The sequence below is a fragment of the Silurus meridionalis genome, chromosome 6 (genome assembly GCF_014805685.1).
Source record: "Silurus meridionalis isolate SWU-2019-XX chromosome 6, ASM1480568v1, whole genome shotgun sequence".
Taxonomy (NCBI): Eukaryota; Metazoa; Chordata; class Actinopteri; order Siluriformes; family Siluridae; genus Silurus; species Silurus meridionalis.
Genome location: NC_060889.1, coordinates 27,981,248 through 28,005,275, shown reverse-complemented (window position 1 = coordinate 28,005,275; position 24,028 = coordinate 27,981,248). Strand labels below are relative to the sequence as shown.

Sequence of the window (24,028 nt, the reverse complement as noted above, 5' to 3'; positions counted from 1 at the left end):
TCTGCTAGCTTTTGAGGTTTTACTGATCACCATATTTAATACCATTTCAGAGACGTTTCAGAGAAGGATGATCCACTGTGCCGCCCGCTAATGGGAGCAGTCGAAAGAAGAAGAAGAAGAATATAACATTAATTATATATATTTTTTCTCTTTGCTTTTTTTTCCCAAACTTTATTTGTATAACCATTTTAACAATTTAGAGTAATCCAGAATGTATATATAAAATATGTAAAATGATAAAATTCATAAAATAGAGAAAAGAAAGGAAAATTAACTATAAGAATAGTCTTTTTATTAATTTTTTTGCACAGTGCCCAGGGTCACTATGAACAGTTTTAAGATTGTTTATTTTTCTGTTATTATCGTTCAAATTGTTCATTATAAGAAGAAGGAATATGAAGAGGAACTCTAACGTGGTGATTTGGCGCCATCTAGAGTCCATTTAGGTATATATGCCTGGAATGGGGTGGTGCACGTTTCACACGTTTTCAGCTTCCTTTCAGTCACGTGGTTATGCGCCGTCGTTGACCAAATGGTCGGTTTGGGTATTTAGGAGTTTAGGAAACAATGTAGTTGTATGTGCTGCTTGTTTGTTTGGTCTTCTGGCACGCGCGTTGTAACTTTTGGATAAGGTGTGACCTCTATAGGTCATACAGGGCTTCATGTGCAGGAGCATCATCAGCATCAGCAACGTTTTTTTTGTGCATTTTGTTACAAGTGAGTCTTCCAGCTGGTGTGAGCTGCTTCTCTCAGTGACTCTGTGTAAGTTTGGATTTCAATACAATGGCTGAATCAAATATTTTAGGACTTCAGGACCAGTTCAGTTGTCCAATCTGTCTGGATCTTCTCAAGGATCCAGTAGCTCTTCTGTGTGGTCACAGTTTCTGTATGCGGTGCATTAATGGCTGTTGGGATCATGAGGATCAGAAGGGAGTCTATAGCTGTCCTCAGTGTCGACAAACCTTCACTCCAAGACCTGCTGTGAGTAAAAACACTGTTCTGGCTGAAGTCATGGAGACACTGAAGAGGGCAGGATTTCAAGCTACACGTCCTGCTCAGTGTTTACCTGAACCTGAGGACGTGGAGTGCGATTCCTGCACTGAGAGAAAATACAAAGCCATCAAGTCGTGTCTGGTGTGTTTGGCCTCCTTCTGCGAAACTCACCTCCAACCTCACTATAAATCTCCTGCCTTCAAAAAGCACATGCTGGTTGAAGCCTCCAGGCGACTCCAGGAGCAGATCTGCTCTCAGCATGGCAAACTGCTGGAGCTTTACTGTTACACTGATCAGCAGTGTATCTGCATGTTGTGCACCTTGGATAAACACCGTATACACTATGCAGTATTGTCTAGCGCAGGAAGAGACGAGAAGCAGGTAACAAGATCTTCTCACCTTCTTTCACAACTAATATGGGGTGATATAAGTGACTGCGAGAATACTTGCTTATAGTGTGGCATTGTTGGTGGTTCCAGGTTTAATCCTAAACCTGGGCCCTCACCTGAATGTGGATTTCCTTTAGGTTCTCCGACGGTTCTTCGATCTTCTAAGATCACGTGCGATTGAATGCTTACGTTTCTGCAGTAACCTGTGGGGAAGGTTACAGATTCTATGCTCCAAAAATGCATATATGAATCTAGCGTAACTCTTACAATTTCTCATTACAAACATGCTGAGCAGAAAAGCATCTCAGAAATCATTGAGCTACCTGAGCAGAAAACCACAGAAGGTCAGGTTCCCAAGAACAGAACTCTCAATAGATCATCCAAATTGGACAGATTTAAAAAAATTAATAAAAATAGGAAAAGACCAAGTGGTATGTTTTTTTTTTTTTGTTTGTTTTTTTCTCAACTGCTGTTTGTGCCCTTGATGATTATCAGAATCCATATTTGTGAAGCCTGGTGTGGTCTCCTGCCTCTGTAGTCCATCCACCTCAAGGTTTGATGTGTTGATGAGATGCTTTTTAACTCAACATAATTGTATAGATGGATTTATATAGTTACTATATAAACTGTATGAATTTCTAGCAGTTCAGACATGACTGGTTCTTCTCTTCTGATCTCTCTCATCATCGAGGTGCTTCAGACAGCAGACCTTCTCCACACAGGCTGTTTTTTGGCCGTGTTTTCTTTATTCTGATGTTTGAGTTGAACGTTAACGGAAGCTCCTGCTTTATATAAATGATATACCTTTTTGCTGGACAGAAGGAGTTGTTAGACATCCAGGGAAAATACCAGCAGCGAATCCGGGAACGAGAGAAGGAGCTTGAGGAGGTAACCAAGGCTGTGAATTCTCACAAGGTACATTTCAAGAACAGCAGCAGCATCGAAGGCTGTATGGTGATAAAAGTGTGTATCAAGTCTTAACGCTCATTCAGGAAATAAACTGACTTCAAATCCTTCTCCTCTAACAGCAATCTGCACAAACGGCAGTTCAGGAAAGCGTAAAGATCTTCAACAGGCTGATCGCATCCATTGAGAGAAGACGCTACGAGGTGACGGCGCTGATCCGAGCTCAGGAGGCAGCTGCAGTGAGTCGAGCTGAAGAAGTCATGAAGCAACTGCAGCAGGAGATCGCAGCTCTGAAGAGGAGAGACGCTGAGATGGAGGAGCTTTCAAACACAACCGATAACATTTATTTCTCCAGGTAAAAGCACGGAGAGCGTCTTCACAACCGGCTGATCATTGCTTTACCAAATATATCATCTACATTTATATTGTAATTTGACATTATTGAGTAGAACACAAAACCCAACGAAACACACACCTACAGAGCAATTAAAACGCAATAAGTGTGAGTTCTTCTGCATGGTTCAGTCTATTAAAATGCATTTAAAATGATCACAAAATTCAAGATATGGAGCCAGAAAATGTCCATTCACATCATTTTATATAGGGAATCAATATCACATGAAAAGTGATAATTATTTATTTTGTCCAAAAATCAAGATGACAAATGTGCTACTGATTTTATACAACACGAAGTTAATATTCAGAGATTTCCAGGACATTTTGGATATCAAGTTGCCTGTTGTTGCTCTATTTCGCCAAAAAAATTTGCATCTCTGAGCAACATGTTGGTGAGTCGTTCATGAACGATTCCTTCATTTTGAACGAGTCTTTAATGTGACTCATCTCGGAGTGATTCGTTCCATTGGTTATGTACAAAGTCTCTCGACATTTCTAGTCCAAGTCTTTCCTTCTTTTGTCATGTGAATCCCATAGACACTGCAGTTAAATATACATATAAAATTATTGAAACATTTTAATTAACGAGATTCAAAGAACCGAGTCTATAAAATGATCCAATCTTCGATGTTTTCGTGAATAAATCACCCGTTTAAATGATTCGGTTCAATCGCAATAACTCACTTATTAACAGCGACTTGCTGCCACCTACAGGCGGTTTTAATGTTTGTTTGTTTTTTCTCCCATTATCTCTATCAGTTTTCAACGTTTAAACGTGTGTTCAAAATATCAACACATTATTTATGCAATAATAATTGCAGGTTAAAACATTACAGGAGCCTCTGAGCTGCATTAAACTGTGTCTAAATTCATCTAAATGCCACTGAGGAATTTTGTGGGTAGTGATTTGCTTGATAACAGCCAAAATGTCTTATTATTCTAATTAACCGGTTAAATGTAAATTATTAAATGGCTTTATAAAGGTTAAAGAAATGCAATTTACACTTATTGAAGGATTAATTTGTCACTGCTGTGAAGTGACCAACACACAGACTATAAAGAATATCAAAAATTATCGCTAACGATTAAAATTTAGTTAAAATATATAGTTATCGATAAAATCCCCCCCAAAAATCGAGCTTTTCTGTCAAAACCGATTCATTGTCACCGATAGTTGATTGCAAGATCTATCGGCGATAGTTAAAAATGCATACCGATAGTTTTTCCAGCTTGCCTCCGTTTGCTGGAGCGGCTGCTGTCATTACTGGAAGCAAATTACTGACGCCACGTGCCAATTGAACTGATATGTTCATGGTATGTTGTGGAAGAAAAGTGAAGCATTACCAGAGCTCTTAAGATCCTCAGGTCTTGATAAGCTCTAGATAGGAAGGATATGCATGGCTGAGGCAGAGGGCAATACTGTAGGTGGGGGTGGAGGAAGCTTCCTCAAGCCCCAGTACATCTGAAATTTACATAAAGTTCTTTATTCATGTCCAAAAAATTGGGAATATTGTGTTATGCTTGTTATGTATCATTAAAATGAGTTTATGCTGATTAATGATGTTTAATTTACTTATCAGTAGAAACTCTTCCTTGACCTGTGTTTAACCTTTAGGGAGTAATTATAGAACACTTTGGTTGTTTTCTTTTTTTTTTATGCTATCTCCTCCTGTTACCCTCTGACCTGTAAACACCAGAAGAAGAACAGATGGTAGACATTTATAACTGTGTGAGAAAGACTTGGATGGATAAGATGGACAGTAAAAGTTTGATCTACAGTATGTTTAAAAGAAAGTGGGATGGTATATAGTGATTATTTAATTTGCTTATTCAATCAACTTTCCTTTCTTTGGTTCAATGAGAAATGAATATGCAAGATTGTGTCTAAAGTTCTTGTGTGGTGGAATTCCAGGTTGGGAGATCTTTGATATACAGAGCTCAAGGAAATTCATTTCAAGATAAATTTCCACGAGAATGTATAGGGAAAGACTGTTCATTGCCTTCAAATATGGTCTCTAGAAAGTATCCTCAGCAGCTGCCTGAACACTCCCAGAAATGGTTCTCTGATTGGTGACTACTCTTTTGTGCAATGACCAAGTGCACAAGGCAGTGGCAGAAAGCATCTCTACTGCCAGCAACACCAGCACCACCACCACCTTCCCAGCATTAAGGATGCTTTGGTCTCAGCCAGAGAACAGACCTGGCCACAACCCAGAACACCAGTATTTGCCAAAGCAAGTTAGGTTTCCTCCTGATATTATGCAAGATCACTATGGACTGAAATGCCAATAACAGTACCAGTAATGACAGAGCGGAAGTACACAGAGTTGTCTGGTAAAAGTGTGAAGAAACAGCTGCCTTATCGGCTAGCATAGAAATGGGGTGAAATAGGGGTGAAATGGGGTGAAATAGGTGCTTTGCTAGCCAGTCACTTTCAGAGTAAATGTACTACATGGTATCAATGAAGCCTGAAACCCATCTGGGGTTAAATGGAGTGCAAGTCCTATGAAGCTGATGTCCTTTCACTCATGGCTGTTAAGTGGTCAAAGGTGGCTGATACTGAAATCCACAATACAAAACTATAAACATTTCTATGTGTACTAGCAGAATTTCAGGGTCTATATCTATTAAACTCAGATGCAGAGTCTCTTTTTGTTTTTTCTCTGTTGTCTCTTTTGATTCTCTCTGCAGAATTTCCAGTCAGTCTCGGCTCCTCTCGGATGTTCAGACTTGCCGCCCATCACCGTGAATTCTCTCCACACTTTTGCAGACGTATTAAAATCGGAGACTCAAATGGAAGAAAAAGTGGAAAAAGACTGTGAAGACGAATTTGAGAAGATGTCTAGTGAAGGTAAGCTATGTTTACCTAATATTATATAGTCTTATCTATATAGTGTCCAGAAAGCTTCCAAATTCATGAACATTAATGCTAATGTGCTTAAAAAATACAAAAATATCTGCTTAGATACAGACAAGTGTAATAGCAATAATACATTTAGCTTATTATTATTATTATTATTATTATAAGTAGTAGTAGTATTTTTAATGATGAGAAAAAGACTTTCAAGGGTTAAAAGTTAAAGTTTATTTCTATAGTGCTTTTCAAAATAGACATTGTCTCAAAGCAGCTTTAAAGAATGTAAGAATTATAGAACAAAAACATTTGAATATAAGTTGGTGTGTATTTATCCCTGATGAGCAGCTGTGGCGACTATGGCAAAGAAAAACTCCCTTAGATGTTATGAGGAAGAAACCTTGAGAGGAACCAGACTCAAAAGGGGAACCCATCCTCATTTGGGTGACATCGAGTGTGATCATAAATCTTTCAACAATACAGAACACTGGAGAGTGAGAACTAACATGAGCACTGGAGTGTGTGATTATAAGTAATGTTCTTTCTACAGTCATTTGAGGTTATGGAACCAGGAGCTACTGAGCAACTCATAAAATAGCTCAACATTTGTGATCATCACAGATCCAACACCAGCTTCTCCATGCCAGAGCCTTTAAACACTCCAGGAGGTCCAGTGTCCAAACTCCACATGAAGTGGGATCCAATTGGCGCTGGGACGTCTCTAGATGGCTCTGGATGTTTGGAGGCATCTACTTCTTTAAAGGTCCACAGTCTGAGGTGGGACCTGACTGGAGCTGGCCAAACCTCAGGAAGCCTCGGGATAGGGAGAGAAAAAGAAGCAGTGGAGAGGAATTAGCGTAGCTGCTGTTCATGATATTAACAGCACAAGTTGATAATGTGATGTGATCAGATGTTCTGGAGCACAAGGTTATGATTTGAGACGTATGTTATGTGTAGGCTTTGCTAAAAAGATAGGTTATTAATCTGCACCTTAACTGGGAGAGTGTGTCTGAGCCCCGAACACTGTCAGGAAGACTATTCCACAGTTTAGGAGCTAAATGTGAGAATGATCTACCACCTTTAGTGGACTTTGCTATTCTAGGAACCACTAGAAGTCCAGAGTTTTGAGATCTCAAAGAGCGTGATGGAAGTGTGGTAATTAGCAAAAGAGTACAAGTTGCCCTGAATCACACACTGGGGTGCAGAGACACTGTCAGACGGTCCACCACAATGTTTTGAGGTTGCTTCTGCACAGGAGCGGCTGAAAATGTCCTCAGTCATTATACAGTACAAGAGCGGCCTCTAGAGGCGAATCCCTTAGTTAATAGATGAAATGGACTTTAATTAGTACATGTTAAATTTAACAAACAATATTTTAAAGCATTTATTAACTTCAGTTAATGTTACAAATGAAAAAAAAAATACAAGCATTTCCCTTAAATTAAATGTCTTCCAAATTCCAAAGCATTGAAATGACATACAAATTACAATCATTTGATGATTAATCAGTTATCAGCAAATACTCTAAATCACCCTCTAACCTGCACATTAATGTGTGTTGTTTGAGTGAATGTGTGGCAAATTATATATTTTTTTGCTCTGACTGTATGTGTTACTGTGTATCCGTAGTGAAGAAAGTTCAGGTTATCCCTCCTCAAAGCAGAGAAGAATTGCTAAAATGTAAGTCTATATACACACACACACACACACACACACACACACACTAGGGGTGACTAGGAATATTTTTTAGCAAGCTGGTCAGCTTCAGTAATGGATCCTGCCAAACAAATTAAAGAATCTTGAGCGAGTGTGAGGTTTTTCCATTGAAAAGTGTTTTCACAAAAGCTTTGGATAAGGGTTGCCAGGTTTTCTTAGTTTTTCCTCTTTTCTATAGGGAAGAAATTAGTATGTGTCTCCCTGATTTTAAGAATATAGTTGTGCTAATTTTGGTCACAATCTGCCAACCTTGTTTAGTGGTATATAGTGGTATATATCCTGGAGGCCATATAAATAATCACTTAATTCATGTAAATAATAAAAAAGGAAAACAATACTATGTTTATTGCAGATATTATATTTAAATAAAAAAAACTACAGCTATTACAATGAAACACCATTTAAATTTAATAACATAACAGCATTTTATTTGTGGATCATGGTAGTTATTTTTTATATATTTGTTTATTTATATTGAAAGATCCCCATGGAGTCTTGTTCAGGGATCAAATAAAGTTCTACAAATGTAAAAAAAAAAAAAAGATCATGGACTGATGTTTTTAAGTACTGCAGTTTTCTTTATTGATTCTTATTGACCCCTGGATTTTCCCCCCAAATCAGATTCCCATCAGTTCACTCTGGATCCCAAAACAGCAAATACGCAGCTCCGTCTGTCCGATTCCAACCACATGGTGACCAACAATCTATCATTAATGCCATATTATACCCCTCAGAGAGTTTTAGCTCCTACTCCCAGGTGCTGTGCAGCGAGAGTGTATCCCAAGCCTGTTACTGGGAAGTGGAGTGGACCGGAAGTAACGGCGTTTCCATAGCAGTGTCTTATAAGGACATCGTCAGGAAGGGAATTGGTAACGAGTGTGCGTTTGGATTCAACGATAAATCCTGGAGTCTGAAGTGCTGCACTTCCAGTTACACCTTCTTACACAACAACCAAGAAACCAAACTCCCCATGAACCTCATCTCCTCTAGAATTGGAGTGTTTGTGGATTATAACGCAGGAACGTTGTCTTTTTATAGTGTCTCTGACAAGACAAAGCTCCTCCATACCATCAAGAGCACCTTCGCTCAGCCTCTGTACCCTGGGTTTACTGTAAACTCCAATTCAACAGTAAAGCTGTGCCGTTTAAAATAGATAGATACCCAAGGAAGCTCAAATCGTACGAGTGTTTGGCTTTATATAAATGTGTATATATGAATACATAATGTGTGAAATAACTGTAGAAAGCAGACTTAGTGGCACATACACCTGCATTACTGATATAAATACGATCCTACCTGATCAGTATACATGGTGATCTCAGATGCCTCCTGAGCTTGAAGAATAGTGAGCAATGTGTTTGGTTAAAGCAACCATCCATAATTATTTGATATGTTTTGATTATTTTCATGCAAAAGCGCATCTTGAATTTTTTTTGTTGATTCCTAACACAAGTGTAAACAAGTGTTGTTGTTTTTTCTTTTTCAATAATGAATGATTATTAAAGAATGATGTTGCTTTATGTTGTGGAACATGCTTGAGTTGTAAAACTAGGTTATAGACTTTTGTTTTTGCCTGTAAACCTGTATCGACTCCTTACATGTTAAATAAATGTCACTTGAATGATGTTACATTGATGGTTCTAGTTTAAGTTTTATGGGGACCAAGCATTAAATGTGCAAAGACCGTACTGTTTTTCTAACTTCTTTGGTATGTTTATGGTCATAACCTTTATGCTATATGTCAAAGGTTTATGCTGTATGTCCAAACAGCCAGGCAACATATCATCATCATCATCCATCGGCTCAAATTACCTTGAGACTTGACTTAACAGTTCAGGTTTTGCGAGTCAAAACTGTTCTCCTGTAACATGAACATAAAACATGAGGGTGCATCTGCAATGTGCCACTCACATATCATCCTGAAACACAACCTTTTGGGCCAAACCGTTCTTGTACTCAAAAAGCATCAACACTGTGCCACCTTGTGGCCAAGACTAGTAACAACCTTTTTTTTTCTTTTTTTTAAATCAATTAAACAAAAATTGTGTGTAAATGTATGTATACTTCTTTATTCAGATAATCCCCTGGGTATGATGTGGTGACACCAACATCTAAAATTAAACTCTACTTCCTATCATAAGATACTGATATTAAAGAGAACTAATAAACACATTTCTAAAAGAAAAAAAATTATAAAAATTGGTCTAAGGCACTGGTTCCCAACCCGGTGGTTGTGACCCCCACTGGGGGTCGCTAAAGATTTTCGAAGGGGTCGTAAAACACACTCCTGCTTTTCTTTTTAGGTTAATTAATTACATTTATTTATGACTGCACGATAAATATTTCAAATAAATATTAGAATATTTAATATTTTTATTTACAATCATATATGAAAAAAATAAATTTCCTTTTGCAGCGTATCGTAAAGGTGAAAACCTTTACGATACGCTGCAAAAAAATATATACTGGCAAAAATGGAAAAATACATGTGTCTGTTAACTTCTTTATTGTTGATCCATTTGCAGAATGTATAATTCTGTGTTTTGTCTGTTTTCACTCTCCAACTGAAGCTTCACGAGATTCTCCCTTGACCTGTTTTAGAGAACCGGTTGATCATTGGTTGATTGGTACACACCAGCAAAACTGCTCAGACCCGCATGTGTAAAAACGTGGCAAAAACAATGTACAAAGCACAGGTGACTTCAAAACTAAAAACTGTACCTTTGGTATGTTGGTGGAGACGTTAAAGATGCACCTATTATAACTTGAATAAAGCCCATCCTGTAAACAAGCGAAACTTTACAGAGCTGTGTGAAGAGATGCATCAGATAATCCTCCTTCAAGGCGCTGGCTATCAAGAGAGACGTTAACTGGGTTTGAACTGGGCATGGGGGTCGTCATGTTCAATGTTAAAATGGGGGTCTCCTGTAAAGAACACTGGGAACCACTGGTCTAAGAAATCCTTTGATCCTAAGACTGATTTGATATTAAGACTCTGGGTTACATTCGTCTGTCTGTCTGTCTGTCCATCTGTGTATATATAATACCTCAAACTGTTCTATTGAATTACATGTCAAATACTTACAAATGGGTTAATAGTCGTACACTTTCTATATAAATATTCTATATAAATATACATTTTTATATACAGTACAGACCAAAAGTTTGGACACACCTCATTCAAAAGAGTTTTCTTTATTTTCATGACTATGAAAATTGTAGAGTCACACTGAATGACCTGGCCTCCACAGTCACCGGACCTGAACCCAATCGAGATGGACCGCAGAGTGAAGGCAAAAGGGCCAACAAGTGCCAAGCATCTCTCGGGGAACTCCTTCAAGACTGTTGGAAGACCATTTCAGGTCACTACCTCTTGAAGCTCATCAAGAGAATGCCAAGAGTGTGTAAAGCAGTAATCAAAGCAAAAGGTGGCTACTTTGAAGAACCTAGAATATGACATTTTTCAGTTGTTTCACACTTTTTTGTTATGTATATAATTCCATATATAATTCCACATGTGTTCATTCATAGTTTTGATAGTGTGAATCTACAATTTTCATAGTCATGAAAATAAAAAAAACTCTTTGAATGAGAAGGTGTGTCCAAACATTTGGTCTGTACTGTATATTATATTAATTTTAGTTTTGCTAAATTGACACTTTTTTTTATACAATCCCCTGGGCATGATTTCTTATTGATTATCTAAAAAAAATGTATTATAGAGAACTTATTAACAACTTTCTGACCAAGTCAAGAATTAAGGATTATAGCAAAACCTGTGGTATGTATAAAAAAACATTGATATTCTTGCATTCATATATTAAAACGAAAGAAAAATCCTATACAAATACTGTATTTGTATATGTGAAAAGCAGTGGTCCATAGAATTGGTCCAAGGAATCCTTTTAACCCTTATTGAAGCTCTGGGTTACTGATCAGAAGATTTTTAAACAACCCCCAACATGACCAAGCAGCACCAGCTGGGTCCATGAGCAAGACCCTTAACCCTCTCTTTCCCAGTGGCGGTGGTGTCTCATGGCTGATTCTGTGCTCCGCCCCCAAAAAAGTCTTCGGTGAAAATCTTGGCTATGAGCTGTATTTTTAACATTCTTGCATTAAAAAACAAACCGAAAAAAAAAACCCAACTCAGTGCTAACGATGTTCAACACAGGTTTTTATTGAATTACATAAGGATTATAATCACTAATACAGTTTACATATCCCGCAAAAGAACCACATTTACAAAACGGAGGCATCTTGATTTCCTCCAGAGAACAATATTATTTCTTTATATATATTTATTTATATATGTGTGTGTGTGTGTGTGTGTGTGTGTGTGTGTGTGTGTGTGTGTGTGTGTATACGTACGTGTATGTGACACTGTTGCATATTATATAGATTGATCCTATGACTAGCTTTGGCAATACAGATTTTTTTTTTCATGCCATTACGTTAGTATGAATCGGAAATCTGAGATTTACAGTAAGGAACGAAAAGGATTTCAAGTACGTAACAAAAATCACCTGCTTGACTCGGCAGTACACTAAACGGACAGAGGACCCACGGAAACGACACACCGACTGCGCACTGACACGGGTACGACTCTAATTTCAACTTCTAGGACACGTTTTTTTTTTGTTGCATTTTTTTTTTATTTCTTAAAAGTCTAGGATTGCGGATTTCTGGGACAGATGGGAGAACAGGTGGAATTTTACTGACGACATTCAAACTTCGTTACAGAACGTAAATAACATTCGCTCAATTCACGTTCATCCATCGTGAAGTCTTTATGGCAGTCTTTTCGGAGTAAATAATGATCCAAAAAATAAAAAATGAATCACTATTATTACTTTTTAAACTTTAAGTAACACACACACACACACACACACACACACAGTTCCACGTTGCACGGTTACCGTATAGCTGAGAGGATAGTGTAGGTTATTAAGCTGTAGTGATGTCGAACGCTCCATGTTTGATGAAGTATAGAATGAGAAGACACATCGATAGGAAAATAAATGGTTAGATGAGGTAAGGGCTTCGTCAAACATCAGGGCTTCGGCGCCAATCGCTGATATCAAGAAACACACGGTGGAAACGGATGTACCAGCAAACAAAACGTGCAGGAATCACCACGCAGAACACACACACACACACACACACACACACACACACACACACACACCAGAGCTGGAGTTGAAATCTCTTGTTCTCGATCTCGGGATATTTGCAGAAGATTTTAGATTTTCATTCGATTTCTTCAAATTTTGGTCCGTCATGGTCTGGATTTTGGTCTTACTTCAGCTAAACTTTATCCAGATCTTAGTTGTGTCACTTACAAGTGGTAAGACGTTGAAATTTGGATCAGAAGCTCATGATTTCAAATTCCATCCACACTAAGCTGCAACTGTTGGCCCCAGAGCAAGGCCCTTAACATTCACCAGCTCATTTGTGCAGGATGAGTGCATTTGCCAATGCTGCAAATGTTCTTTATCTCAGATCTCAGACATGATCTGGATCTTGGTCTGACTTTACCAAATCTTCATCCAGATCTCAGTGTTCTGATTCTAAAACTTGTTCTGGATCTCAGTTTCTTTACTTCAAGTTTTGGTTTGGATCTTGATCTTGACTACACCAAATCTTCAGCCAGATTTTAGACTTCACTAAATCTTGATCTGGATCTCAGTCTTATGACTCTAGATCTGGATCTGGATCTTAGTCTTGGTCAGTTCTGGTTTGAATCTCTTCATCTCCCTACCAGAGTATTAGTCTGGTCTCGTTCTTCTGCATTTTGCTCTGCATCATGGTCTACTGCCTTCTTTGAAATTTGACTCATTAAAATTTTATTCTCGATCCAGAAACTGGATAATTTGATCTTGATATTTATTTTCTGGAAGAGTTTTCAGGTTTTCCTTTTGTCACCCATGTGAATCTATTGGCAAGCGATGAATATCTGCAAGATGGATAACATCATGCAAGCTTCCAAGTAGACTGACTTTTTTAAATAATGCTCCACTGTGGAAATTGTAGATTAGTGACATTTCATCCCCCAGTTTTATCTTTCAAACCACTGATTCAACACAAAAAGTGTTATGAGATCTAGAACTTGCTGTTAATCATATATTGCAGTAGATCCAGTAATGTTCTTCTTGGACTGTATATTCAGAAAAACGGTCTTAAATCTAATATTCACACACACACACACACACACACACACACACACACACACACACACACACACACTGTATGACTCGTCGACGTTTTATTGGAGCTGGAGTGTTGGCGTGATGCGAGCACACATACACCATACGCACAACCTCTGGCTAAAAATATTCTTCACGTAGCAAGGTAGCAAGACCTGCACACCTGAGCGGACACGCATAAAAATATACTCTTCAAAACGAAAACATGCAACTACGAGATCTGAGATCAGAGATCAGCATGGTCACTATGGATTTCACAGACTACAGCGGTGAAACCAAAAAGCACATGTAGGTATTACAGGGATTGTGTGTTAGGACTCGATCCGATTGGCCGAACCAGATCGCAGGCACAGAGACACGGCACGAGACGAGCATGGCTAACACGGACACTAGCACTGAGAAAAAGTGAGGGATGAGCACACAGAAGGTGAGTCCAGGAATGATCTGGGAGCAGAGAAGATATAAGGACTGGGTCATGCAGAAGTTGAAGCTCAGGGATCAGAGGGCTATGAGACGTACTGTAAGAGCGTTTGAGGAACGTGTGAGTGCTTGGTCCAGGGTGATCGGGATCCCGCTGGGAGGCTTACGGGACCTGTCGGGTAGGGGAGGGTGGGGGTCGACGGCTGAAAGGATTAGAGAGATTGAGAAAGTGTGAGATGGGAAGGAGAAACAGAAGATAGAATTAGTGCAAGTAGTAGGAGCTGAAGCAGTGAAGATTGTATACGCACTGAGATTCTATTCAGTTCACACGTATAGTGTGTTAGTGTGTAAATTAGTAAAACAACACACAAAACAGTTTAGAAATGCAACCTGAAACGCACCAATACACAATTCTATAGACAGATAGACCAGACGTCCCTAATTACCAGCTCATGACCAAATACTGGGCTGTGGAAGAGTTGCGAAGGTTGAAGAGTTGAAAAGTTGTTTATTAAGAGACAAATGCATGTTCCTTTTGTTTATATGCAACTAAACATTCAGCTGAAATACTTTGTAAACTCTCCAAAGATGTTCTTCACTAGTTGGAGATTTGTCGTTCATCTCAGAGCAGTTCAATAAGATTTAGGTGTGCTGACTGGGCAGGACATTCCATAATAGATGACAGTTTGCTGTCTAAATAATGTTTGAGTCTGGACTTCACTTCGGCTCTTTGTTGTACTGTGAAGTCGGTTCCAGTGAGCCGCAGTCCAGACCGAATTGCACGCCGTGAGTTGAAGTATGAAATGGTTGCCATTTTGGCTCAGGAGTTCTTTCACTTTCCGGAATAAGCCTCCAAAACAACTTCAAACCATTAAGCTTCCACCTCTATGTGTGAGTGTGGGGGTGAGGGAAATCTGATCACATCTTCTCTCCAGATCTTTGTCTTAAACAGGTTCTACTGTTAGACAAAAAATGTCCTATTTGGACTCCACAGCATCTTCTTCCACTCATTCACAGTCCAATTAGTGTGTGTTTTTGTCTTTGTACTTTGTTGGTTGCATAGAAACAAAAAGGAACATGCAGGTGTCTCAAAAACCATAAATGACTAGCAGTTCCCCCAGACACCTCTTCTTCATCTCAGATCATCTCTACAACTTTCATGAGATGCTGATCAGAAGTCATCAATACTTTGCATTTGATATTCTTTTAAAGTTACAGTTTGACTAAAATATATTCATGTTCCCAAATGTAAACCATCAGCCAGGACATGATTGGTGTCATGTCTTTAATGAAACTTGGATCCAAAGAGATCCCTTGTGCTGCCAAAACAGCTTTGAATTCCACAAGACCTCTGAAGGTATGCTATGATATCTGGTACCAAGGAACTAGCAGAAGATCCTTTAACTCAGGGTTTGAGGTGAGGTCTTCATGGATTGGACTTGTTTCTCCAGTATGTTCATTAGATACTCTATTAGAATAAGATGTGGAGAATCTGAAGGCCTAAGAGGTCAACACTTTGTCATGTTTCTCAAATTATTCCTGAACATTTATCGCAGTGTGTATATCCAGGAAGCGTTACTCTGCTGAATGCCATGAAGAGGTGTAACTTGGTCTGCGATCATTTTTAGACGTAGACTTAAAATAGTAAAAATAAAATGTCATGGCTGATTGAATACATGTAAGGAACAAATATAGCAATTTTATATTTTAATTAAATATTTTATTTAATCAATAATCAGCTATCTTACGATGAGAATAGTACTATTTTCTGAAGAAATGTGATGCAGATTTATAAACCCATGTCTATGACTCAGGAAAGGAAAGATCTCACCTGGGAATGCTGGGAGGAGCACGATTTGGGCGATTGGGCACCTGTGGACTATCACCACTGTTGTTAAAGGGCCCAAGAGGGCCTGGGCGTGATGGAGGAGGAGGAGCACCCCGCCCTGCAGGCCTCTGGCCAGCAGACATTCTACGTGGGGCAGTAGGGCTTGGAGGAGGAGACCTGAGAGGGCAATATGGCCATCATTGAGGGTGAGACCTAAGTAAATGTGGGCAGTACATGATAGTACAATCATAGATGCATGTAATGGAAGTGATTTGACAGTGACAGTGAAAAGTGTTGTTGGAATGCAAATCACAAAAATAAACTAACATTCTATTTTACTATTTACTATTTATTCTATTTTTACTATTTACTATTATTGCAAAAAATTAAACCTGCATCCTGATCTAAAAAGACAAGACTGACGAAGCGGTGTGGTCACCTGCGAGAGCCTCCAGAACCAGGCTGAAGCCAGGAGCTGTCCACGGGAGGAGGCAGGGGGGTGGTAATGGTCGTGGTGGAGATGTCTCCAATGATGGCGAGTGCCTCCTTCAGCGCATGGTGGGTCCGCAGCACCTCATCCCTGCGCTGCACCTGCTCCTGAGACTCATCCATCAGTGTGTTCTGGTCCCCAGCCGAGTACAGCTGAGCCAGAAGCTCTGCATTGATAAAGTCCTTCACCTGCCGATGGAGTCGTACACTTTTTATAATACGTTTTCTTTTCATTAATCTCTCAAAAAACTAGATTGAAGTGTCTGATTGCATTGAAAATACATTGCATTGATAAAGCTTGGATTTTATGAGCATCAGGATTTTGTTAAAGAACCCAATTTAACCAGACTAATACATGCTTATGTATAAGGATCTAGAACCACTTTTAAACATTGCAAACACTCACATTGCTGCTATACCCAATGTATTGTGGAAAGGAGCTTACTCTATTGATTATAATGTGCATGATCTCAAACAGGACCATGGACAGTGAGTTATATTTTTTGTATTCCCAATAAAATACTCAATTGACTACATTATATTCAAGAAAATATGAAATCTCTGAACATTTTTCCTCAATTCGGCCTTATAAAGCTTTATCATGTATGGAGGTCAGTCCACTTCACCTCCCTTCCACCCAACCATCAGATTTTGATGCCGAATAAACTTTTGTCCCTTTTCACCATTGACCTGAAACCTACATCTTCTCATTTATTAAAATGTCCTTACGTTATTGATCATAAGGTGCATTATGGTCTTGGGCATGAGGTCCCGGATGCACTTGTTAACAATGGACATGTAGGAGTCCACCAGGTTCCGGATGGTCTCCACCTTTCTTTCCAGCTGAGGATCCATGGAAAAGTTCTCTGTGGCACCAGAGCTCTCACTCTCCACCTATTAATGAGATAAAACATGATCATGAAGCAGGAGAGATATAGAGTGCCTTTAGGATATGAAGGCTGACTGGAAATTTGCCAATAATTGCACCAGAACAGCACCAGTTCCAATTGCACTCATTAAAACGTGGGGAACCAACTGAACATTGTGAAATATTATATTTTATGCCTTTCAGAAGATCCCACTGGTTGGGTCACTGACCGAAGTTTTCTCGGGATAAACCCCAGCACGGAGCAGGGACGCTCGCCAGCTGTCCACCTCTTCCTGAGTGTTGCATGCCAGCTCTAGGAACCGATTGTCCTTGAAGACGTTTCTAAAGAAAGAAGAAAAGGCATGGTTTTGTTTTTATAAAGATGAATGGGAATTCTTTGACATCACAACCCTGGATTCTATTTCTTTTGATTTGTGTTCTAATGTTGTTGCTAAATGTCTAAGTTATTTTATTTGGGTTTTTTTTCAACCAGGACTTATTCAGGAGCTGTTCGCTGAGCCAAACTGAGAAATCGAGGTTAGATTCTGGATAGATGCTAACTGCATTTCATTGAATCATCTAATCTAATCTACTCTAATCTATTTTTGTGTTTGTTTTCAGGACTCACCGTTGCTCTGTATTGAAGATGGCAAACATGTGCTTGCTGGACATGAAGCCTTTTTCTACGTCCCTGACCTTCAGGTTGTCCAGAGGCAGCATGTATTTCTTCTCTTTCTCCTGCAGAAAAAAAACCCAGGAGCCTCAGCAAGAACAACAGTGACAGACTTTATCAGTAACTCTGATTATACCTGGGACATGTGATACGATTCATATAATCCTTATCGACTTTGAAAAAAAGCAATTTTAGACACTGAGGCTCGTAACCAGAATGACACGAGGTCACATGACAACCCTCGGGATGAAGTTATTATTGAGACTATAGTGAAGGTAAGATTTGTTCTGGTGGACTTTATTTGCGTTTGGATTTACAGCATGCTGCAGACTTCCTTTTCCTGAGCAAATCATTTATACACTCAACAGGTGAGGGGCCTTGCTCAAGGGCCCATTACTTGGTGGTGCTCTGATTTGATCTCAAATCTCAACATCGTAACCATTAAGGTATCACTTCGCTTGATTTGATCTGCAAAACTGCAAATATGAAGAAATATGTAGATTGTAAAAAAAAAAAGTAATAAAAAGAAATAATGGAATCTGGTATTTTAAGAGCAAAAATGGGGTAGCTAAGTGTTTAAGATGTTGGATATCTGATCAGAGGGTTACGAGTTCAAGTCCCACCACCACAAGTCGCTCTGGATAAGGGCTGTCATAATAAGATGTCATAATATTACAATAAATGTTTAAAAAACGTATTTAAAGTGAAACGTCTCAAGAAGACTTCTTTGTTGATGGTTCTTTATCCACAGTGTCGACATAGCTGCAGGTTTGTATTCCAGCCATGTGCGAGTCACACCAGATTTCACTCGTTTAATCAGTCGATCTTGGGTTTTCCACCTTCAAATGATTACCAGGTGTTTCTCCTGGAGTATCTGTCTGGACCTGATTGCTCTGGACAATCTGGAGAAGATTGTGTTCCAGACTCACATAAAGGAACATTGTGAAACGCACAGATGGTTTTACTTTCCGTTTGTGACATGAGTACGTCAGATAGCAACATCATCGTGTTGCTCTTACATACATACAATTTGATTCCTCTCTTGCTTTCTCCTCAACTGTTCCTACAACTGTTCCTCTTATATTTGTCTTTGGATATAGTAGCATTCAATTTTCTCTTCACTTCCCTTTACTAGGAGACCCAAACCTGTTCTAGCATGACAACTGTGCACAAAGCCAGCTCCATGAAGATATTTCCATGGGGTTGGAAGATGTAGACTTCCATCTGTCTGTCTGTCTGTCTGTCTGTCTGTCTGTCTGTCTGTCTGTCATCTATCTATCTATCTATCTATCTATCTATCTATCTATCTATCTATCTATCTATCTATCTATCTATCTATTTATGTCTGTCTGTCTATCTGTCTGTCCATCTGTCATCGATCTATCTACATGTCTATCTATCTATCTATCTATCTCTATCTATCTATCTATCTATCTATCTATCTATCTATCTATCTATCTATCTATCTATCTATCTATCTATGTCTGTCTGTCTATCTGTCTGTCCATCTGTCATCGATCTATCTACATGTCTGTCTATCTATCTATCTATCTATCTATCTATCTATCTATCTATCTATCTATCTATCTATCTATCTATCTATCTATCTGTCTGTCTGTCTGTCTATCTGTCTGTCTATCTGTCTGTCCATCTGTCATCTATCTATTTACCTGTCTGTCTGTCTATCTATCTATCTATTCTATCTATCTATCTATCTATCTATCTATCTATCTATCTATGTCTGTCTGTCTATCTGTCTGTCCATCTGTCATCGATCTATCTATCTATCTATCTATTCATCTATCTATCTATCTATCTATCTATCTATCTATCTATCTATCTATCTATTCTATCTATCTATGTCTGTCTGTCTATCTGTCTGTCTATCTGTCTGTCCATCTGTCATCTATCTATTTACCTGTCTGTCTGTCTATCTATCTATCTATCTATCTATCTATCTATCTATCTATCTATCTATTCTATCTATCTATCTATCTATCTATCTATCTATCTATCTGTCTATCTGTCTATCTATCTATCTATCTATGTCTGACTATCTGTCTGTCTATCTGTCTGTCTATCTGTCTGTCCATCTGTCATCTATCTATCTACCTGTCTGTCTGTCTATCTATCTATCTATCTATCTATCTATCTATCTATCTATCTATCTATCTATCTATCTATCTATCTATCTATCTATCTTTTATGTCTGTCTGTCTGTCTGTCTATCTGTCTGTCCATCTGTCATCTATCTATCTATCTATCTATCTATCTATCTATCTATCTATCTATCTATCTATCTATCTATCTATCTATCTATCTATGTCTGTCTGTCTATCTGTCTGTCCATCTGTCATCGATCTATCTACATGTCTGTCTATCTATCTATCTATCTATCTATCTATCTATCTATCTATCTATCTATCTATCTATCTATCTATCTATCTATCTATCTATCTATGTCTGTCTGTCTATCTGTCTGTCTATCTGTCTGTCCATCTGTCATCTATCTATTTACCTGTCTATCTATCTATCTATCTATCTATCTATCTATCTATCTATCTATCTATCTATCTATCTATCTATCTATCTGTCTATCTGTCTATCTATCTATGTCTGACTATCTGTCTGTCTATCTGTCTGTCTATCTGTCTGTCCATCTGTCATCTATCTATCTACCTGTCTGTCTGTCATCTATCTATCTATCTATCTATCTATCTATCTATCTATCTATCTATCTATCTATCTATCTATTCATCTATCTATCTATCTATCTATCTTTTATGTCTGTCTGTCTGTCTGTCTATCTGTCTGTCCATCTGTCATCTATCTACATCTATCTATCTATCTATCTATCTATCTATCTATCTATCTATCTATCTATCTATCTATCTATCTATCTATCTATGTCTGTCTGTCTATCTGTCTGTCCATCTGTCATCGATCTATCTACATGTCTGTCTATCTATCTATCTATCTATCTATCTATCTATCTATCTATCTATCTATCTATCTATCTATCTATCTATCTGTCTATCTGTCTATCTGTCTATCTATCTATGTCTGTCTATCTGTCTGTCTATCTGTCTGTCCATCTGTCATCTATCTATCTACCTGTCTGTCTGTCTATCTATCTATCTATCTATCTATCTATCTATCTATCTATCTATCTATCTATCTATCTATCTATCTATCTATCTATATATCTATCTTTTATGTCTGTCTGTCTGTCTGTCTATCTGTCTGTCCATCTGTCATCTATCTACATCTATCTATCTATCTATCTATCTATCTATCTATCTATCTATCTATCTATCTATCTATCTATCTATCTATTCATACATTTTTCTCAACCACTTTGATTTACATTTATCTCCTCACTTCGTCTTTTTTTTTCTAATGCCTATGATTAATCTTCCGTTATTCGAAAATCTTGAAATTGAGCACAATTTGAAATAATGTGTCCATCTTACAACTTTTTTTGAAAGTTTAGAAAGGATTTTGAAATATGTGAACCCCGTTGATGAATAACTACAGGAAGCCCTTGGCTCATAGCTTCCTCTTGACTTGGTCAAATCGTCTTCATTGCTTGTTTACCTCAACAGAAAGGTCTGGAAAGAACATGACTCGTCGATTTTGGAACAGTACGTCTTTCTTCGCTCTAGCCTCATGCATCACACGCTCTTTGTCTCTGTAGTCTAAGAATTTCCCAATCATCACGCAGTAGGGTTCAGTTCTTATCTGTAGCAGACTGTCGTATATATTCCCAATTCTGTGTGCTCTCTTTATGGCTTTGGCAGTGGTTCCATGTTCAGTGCTTTGGGTCACCAGCTTTTAAAAAATGCACATGGGTCACTGCCCTCGAATTTTTTTTTTGTGTACCTAGGTCGGAGCGCCGACTACGATTCTCCAGGTCCTCCTGATTCTCCAGATTCTCCTAGTTTCGCATCTTATACAACTTTCACTTAGAAAACAAACTATGGATGATGCTTAAATGAAAAAGGGATGAATATAGGGAAGAGACGTATAAGAAATTTCTATACAAATTACAGCAGAGGTCCCCGAAGACCAACCTCTTAACCACTACCTCCTCCCCACACACACATTCGAGACACACATCTGTAAAGCGGCAGCTACACCGCAGTATAAAAATGATGCACTCTATAGACAAGCCTATGGCATATAGCATTAGTAAGTTGAGAAGCACCAAGGCTTGAGGAGGCCAGTCGAGATCTTCCATTCGCACTTCTCACTCTTGGAGCTCGGTTTGAGCACGAGATCATTGTGCAGGGAAACGGTAACGAAAGCATCCAACAGTAACTGTGAAGTGTGTGCTTCCAGATTCTGAAGAAAAAACACATATGGGCATAAAGGGTGGGTGTCCAGATACATTTGGCGCATATGGTGCATGCGTTGTCCACAACCCCCTAGGGGGAGTCCGTGGCGGTACCGTAGGAGGTCTGCTAATTAATGTTGAATCACAATTATAATTTTTTTTAATCAAATGGCGGTAAAAACATCAAAGACAAAATATTACATTTAAAAAGTTCAATTAAACTTAAAGCTGATGTTCATGTAACAGTCCAAATGTATGAAACTGCAAATCTATTAAAACAAGACACCTTTATGATGCATGTACAACAACAACATAGTTCTAATTGTCTTCACATAATATAACACGTGTAATATGATCGGTTTCTATTAATATAATTGCCAATCTTTAATGTATCAGGGGGTCCCTGCCACGTCTCTGTCGCCTAAAAGGGTCCTTGACCTGAAAAAACGTTGAAGACCCCTGATGTATACAAAGGATAAGGGAAAGACGGGATGAGGTACGGCAGCGAGATGAAAGGTGTAGAAGTAGCACATATGGAAGGCATTAAAACACGCTGTGGTCTGAGAACACCGTTATTTCCCCCCCTCCATGTTCTTGAGGGCTCAGGTCAAACCTTCTGACTCTACAGACTCATGAGTCTGGGGGTAAAGAATCTGGTGTAGAAAATACGGACTGCGCCGCTCAACGCTAAAAACGAATCAGTATAAAAGATAAACGACAGCGTACTGTTTAGAAATATTCACTATTTATTTCTCACATACTGCTACCCCCCAAACCCCCCCTCATTCCAGAGGGCCCCACTTCCTGCCTGGAGTTTTTCTTGAGGAGAACGAGGCGAGCGAGAGCAATGCAGAGAGATTAAATGACAGCCTGGCATTAAGTCTAAACATCTGGTAGTACTTAGCAGCAGGAGGAACGAGAAAGAGGAGGAGAAAGAGAGTGCAGGCAGAGGACGAGCGCTAAGGTTTGACAGAAGAACACCAGAGAAGCCACTAGAAAACTCCTCCATCCGGACCTCCGAGACTCCGCGATTCAGCTTCTCGGATCAACACCGACAAGAGAACCTTAAAATATCCGTCCTATATACGGAGCGGAGCGTCGTTCCGTTCATTCCTCATTCTCTTCTCCTTTTCTCTTCCTTTTTTTTCCGCGTTAACATCTCTTCCAAGAAAGCACGCCCCCGAATTCCTTGGTGGTCGCCCGAACGAATGTGCCACGTCAAGCCTGGATACCGTTCTCGCAACACGGGACACTGTTAGGACCCGGGACACACACACACACACACAAAAACCAAGTATTCTGTCGCTTTCAAACAAACCAACAATTACTGAGGCAAGGAAACAGAACTTCCGATCCATGGGATTTTTCTAGCACCCGAGCCGGAGGAGACGGAGGAGGAGGAGGAAGGGAGGATGAAGGAGACTTCTCTCTCATGACCAAAAAGGCAGCGCTTTATTGCTCTCCTCCGTCTGCCCAGTGTTCAGACTACCTGTTCATGGATATGTGAGTGTACAGTAGTCTGCACATTGGTTAGACTGGGCGAGGATGTACGCCGCTGCCTTCGTTCAGGGTCTTCACCGTGTTCAAACTGTACGTCAATCTTTTTTTTTTTTAGTCTTTGTTGCCCCACCCCAAAATATTTTATATTTGAAGTGATTTCGTTTGATTTTTGCGACTAAATATGACACTAATGTCTGCAACTGATGCATGAAGTTAAAACTCGATCTCCTCTGTCTACTTTGTATCTCGAACTCTCTTCAAATCACGTCTTTAAGCACACACACACACACACACACACACCCACACACACGCGCTTCTAAGGCTTTAAAAATTCGCCCGTCGGTTAACGGAAAAAAAAAAAGCCTCGGAATGCTGCGGTTTCTTTCACAAACGCCGATTTCAGGGCCGATGCCAACTCGGGAAAGTTTTATTGCGACCAAAGAGCAACTGGTTGAGG

At 39.0% G+C, this 24,028-nt stretch overlaps 2 protein-coding genes across 4 annotated transcripts in view; one reads left to right on the top strand and one right to left on the bottom strand.

Moving 5' to 3' along the window:
* Nucleotides 1-323: 323 nt before the first annotated feature.
* Nucleotides 324-8,942, top strand: LOC124386716 (E3 ubiquitin/ISG15 ligase TRIM25-like). Its single transcript, XM_046850661.1, has 6 exons — nt 324-1,374; nt 2,202-2,297; nt 2,411-2,637; nt 5,369-5,535; nt 7,168-7,218; nt 7,876-8,942. Exons 1-6 carry the CDS (start codon nt 784-786, stop codon nt 8,085-8,087), a joined length of 1,344 nt encoding a protein of 447 aa, XP_046706617.1. The 5' UTR covers nt 324-783; the 3' UTR covers nt 8,088-8,942.
* Nucleotides 8,943-11,407: 2,465 nt separating this feature from the next.
* dnm3b (dynamin 3b) overlaps nt 11,408-24,028 on the bottom strand; it is an 86,606-nt gene continuing 73,985 nt past the window's right edge. For all 3 annotated transcript variants that reach the window (XM_046850676.1, XM_046850677.1, XM_046850679.1), the window contains 6 exons: nt 17,691-17,800; nt 17,293-17,404; nt 16,924-17,088; nt 16,145-16,383; nt 15,709-15,882; nt 11,408-14,080 (listed from right to left, as the gene is read on the bottom strand). In XM_046850676.1, coding sequence (XP_046706632.1) covers nt 14,041-14,080; nt 15,709-15,882; nt 16,145-16,383; nt 16,924-17,088; nt 17,293-17,404; nt 17,691-17,800 — 840 coding nt within the window. In that variant the 3' untranslated portion in view covers nt 11,408-14,040. The remainder of the gene's footprint in view (nt 14,081-15,708; nt 15,883-16,144; nt 16,384-16,923; nt 17,089-17,292; nt 17,405-17,690; nt 17,801-24,028) is intronic.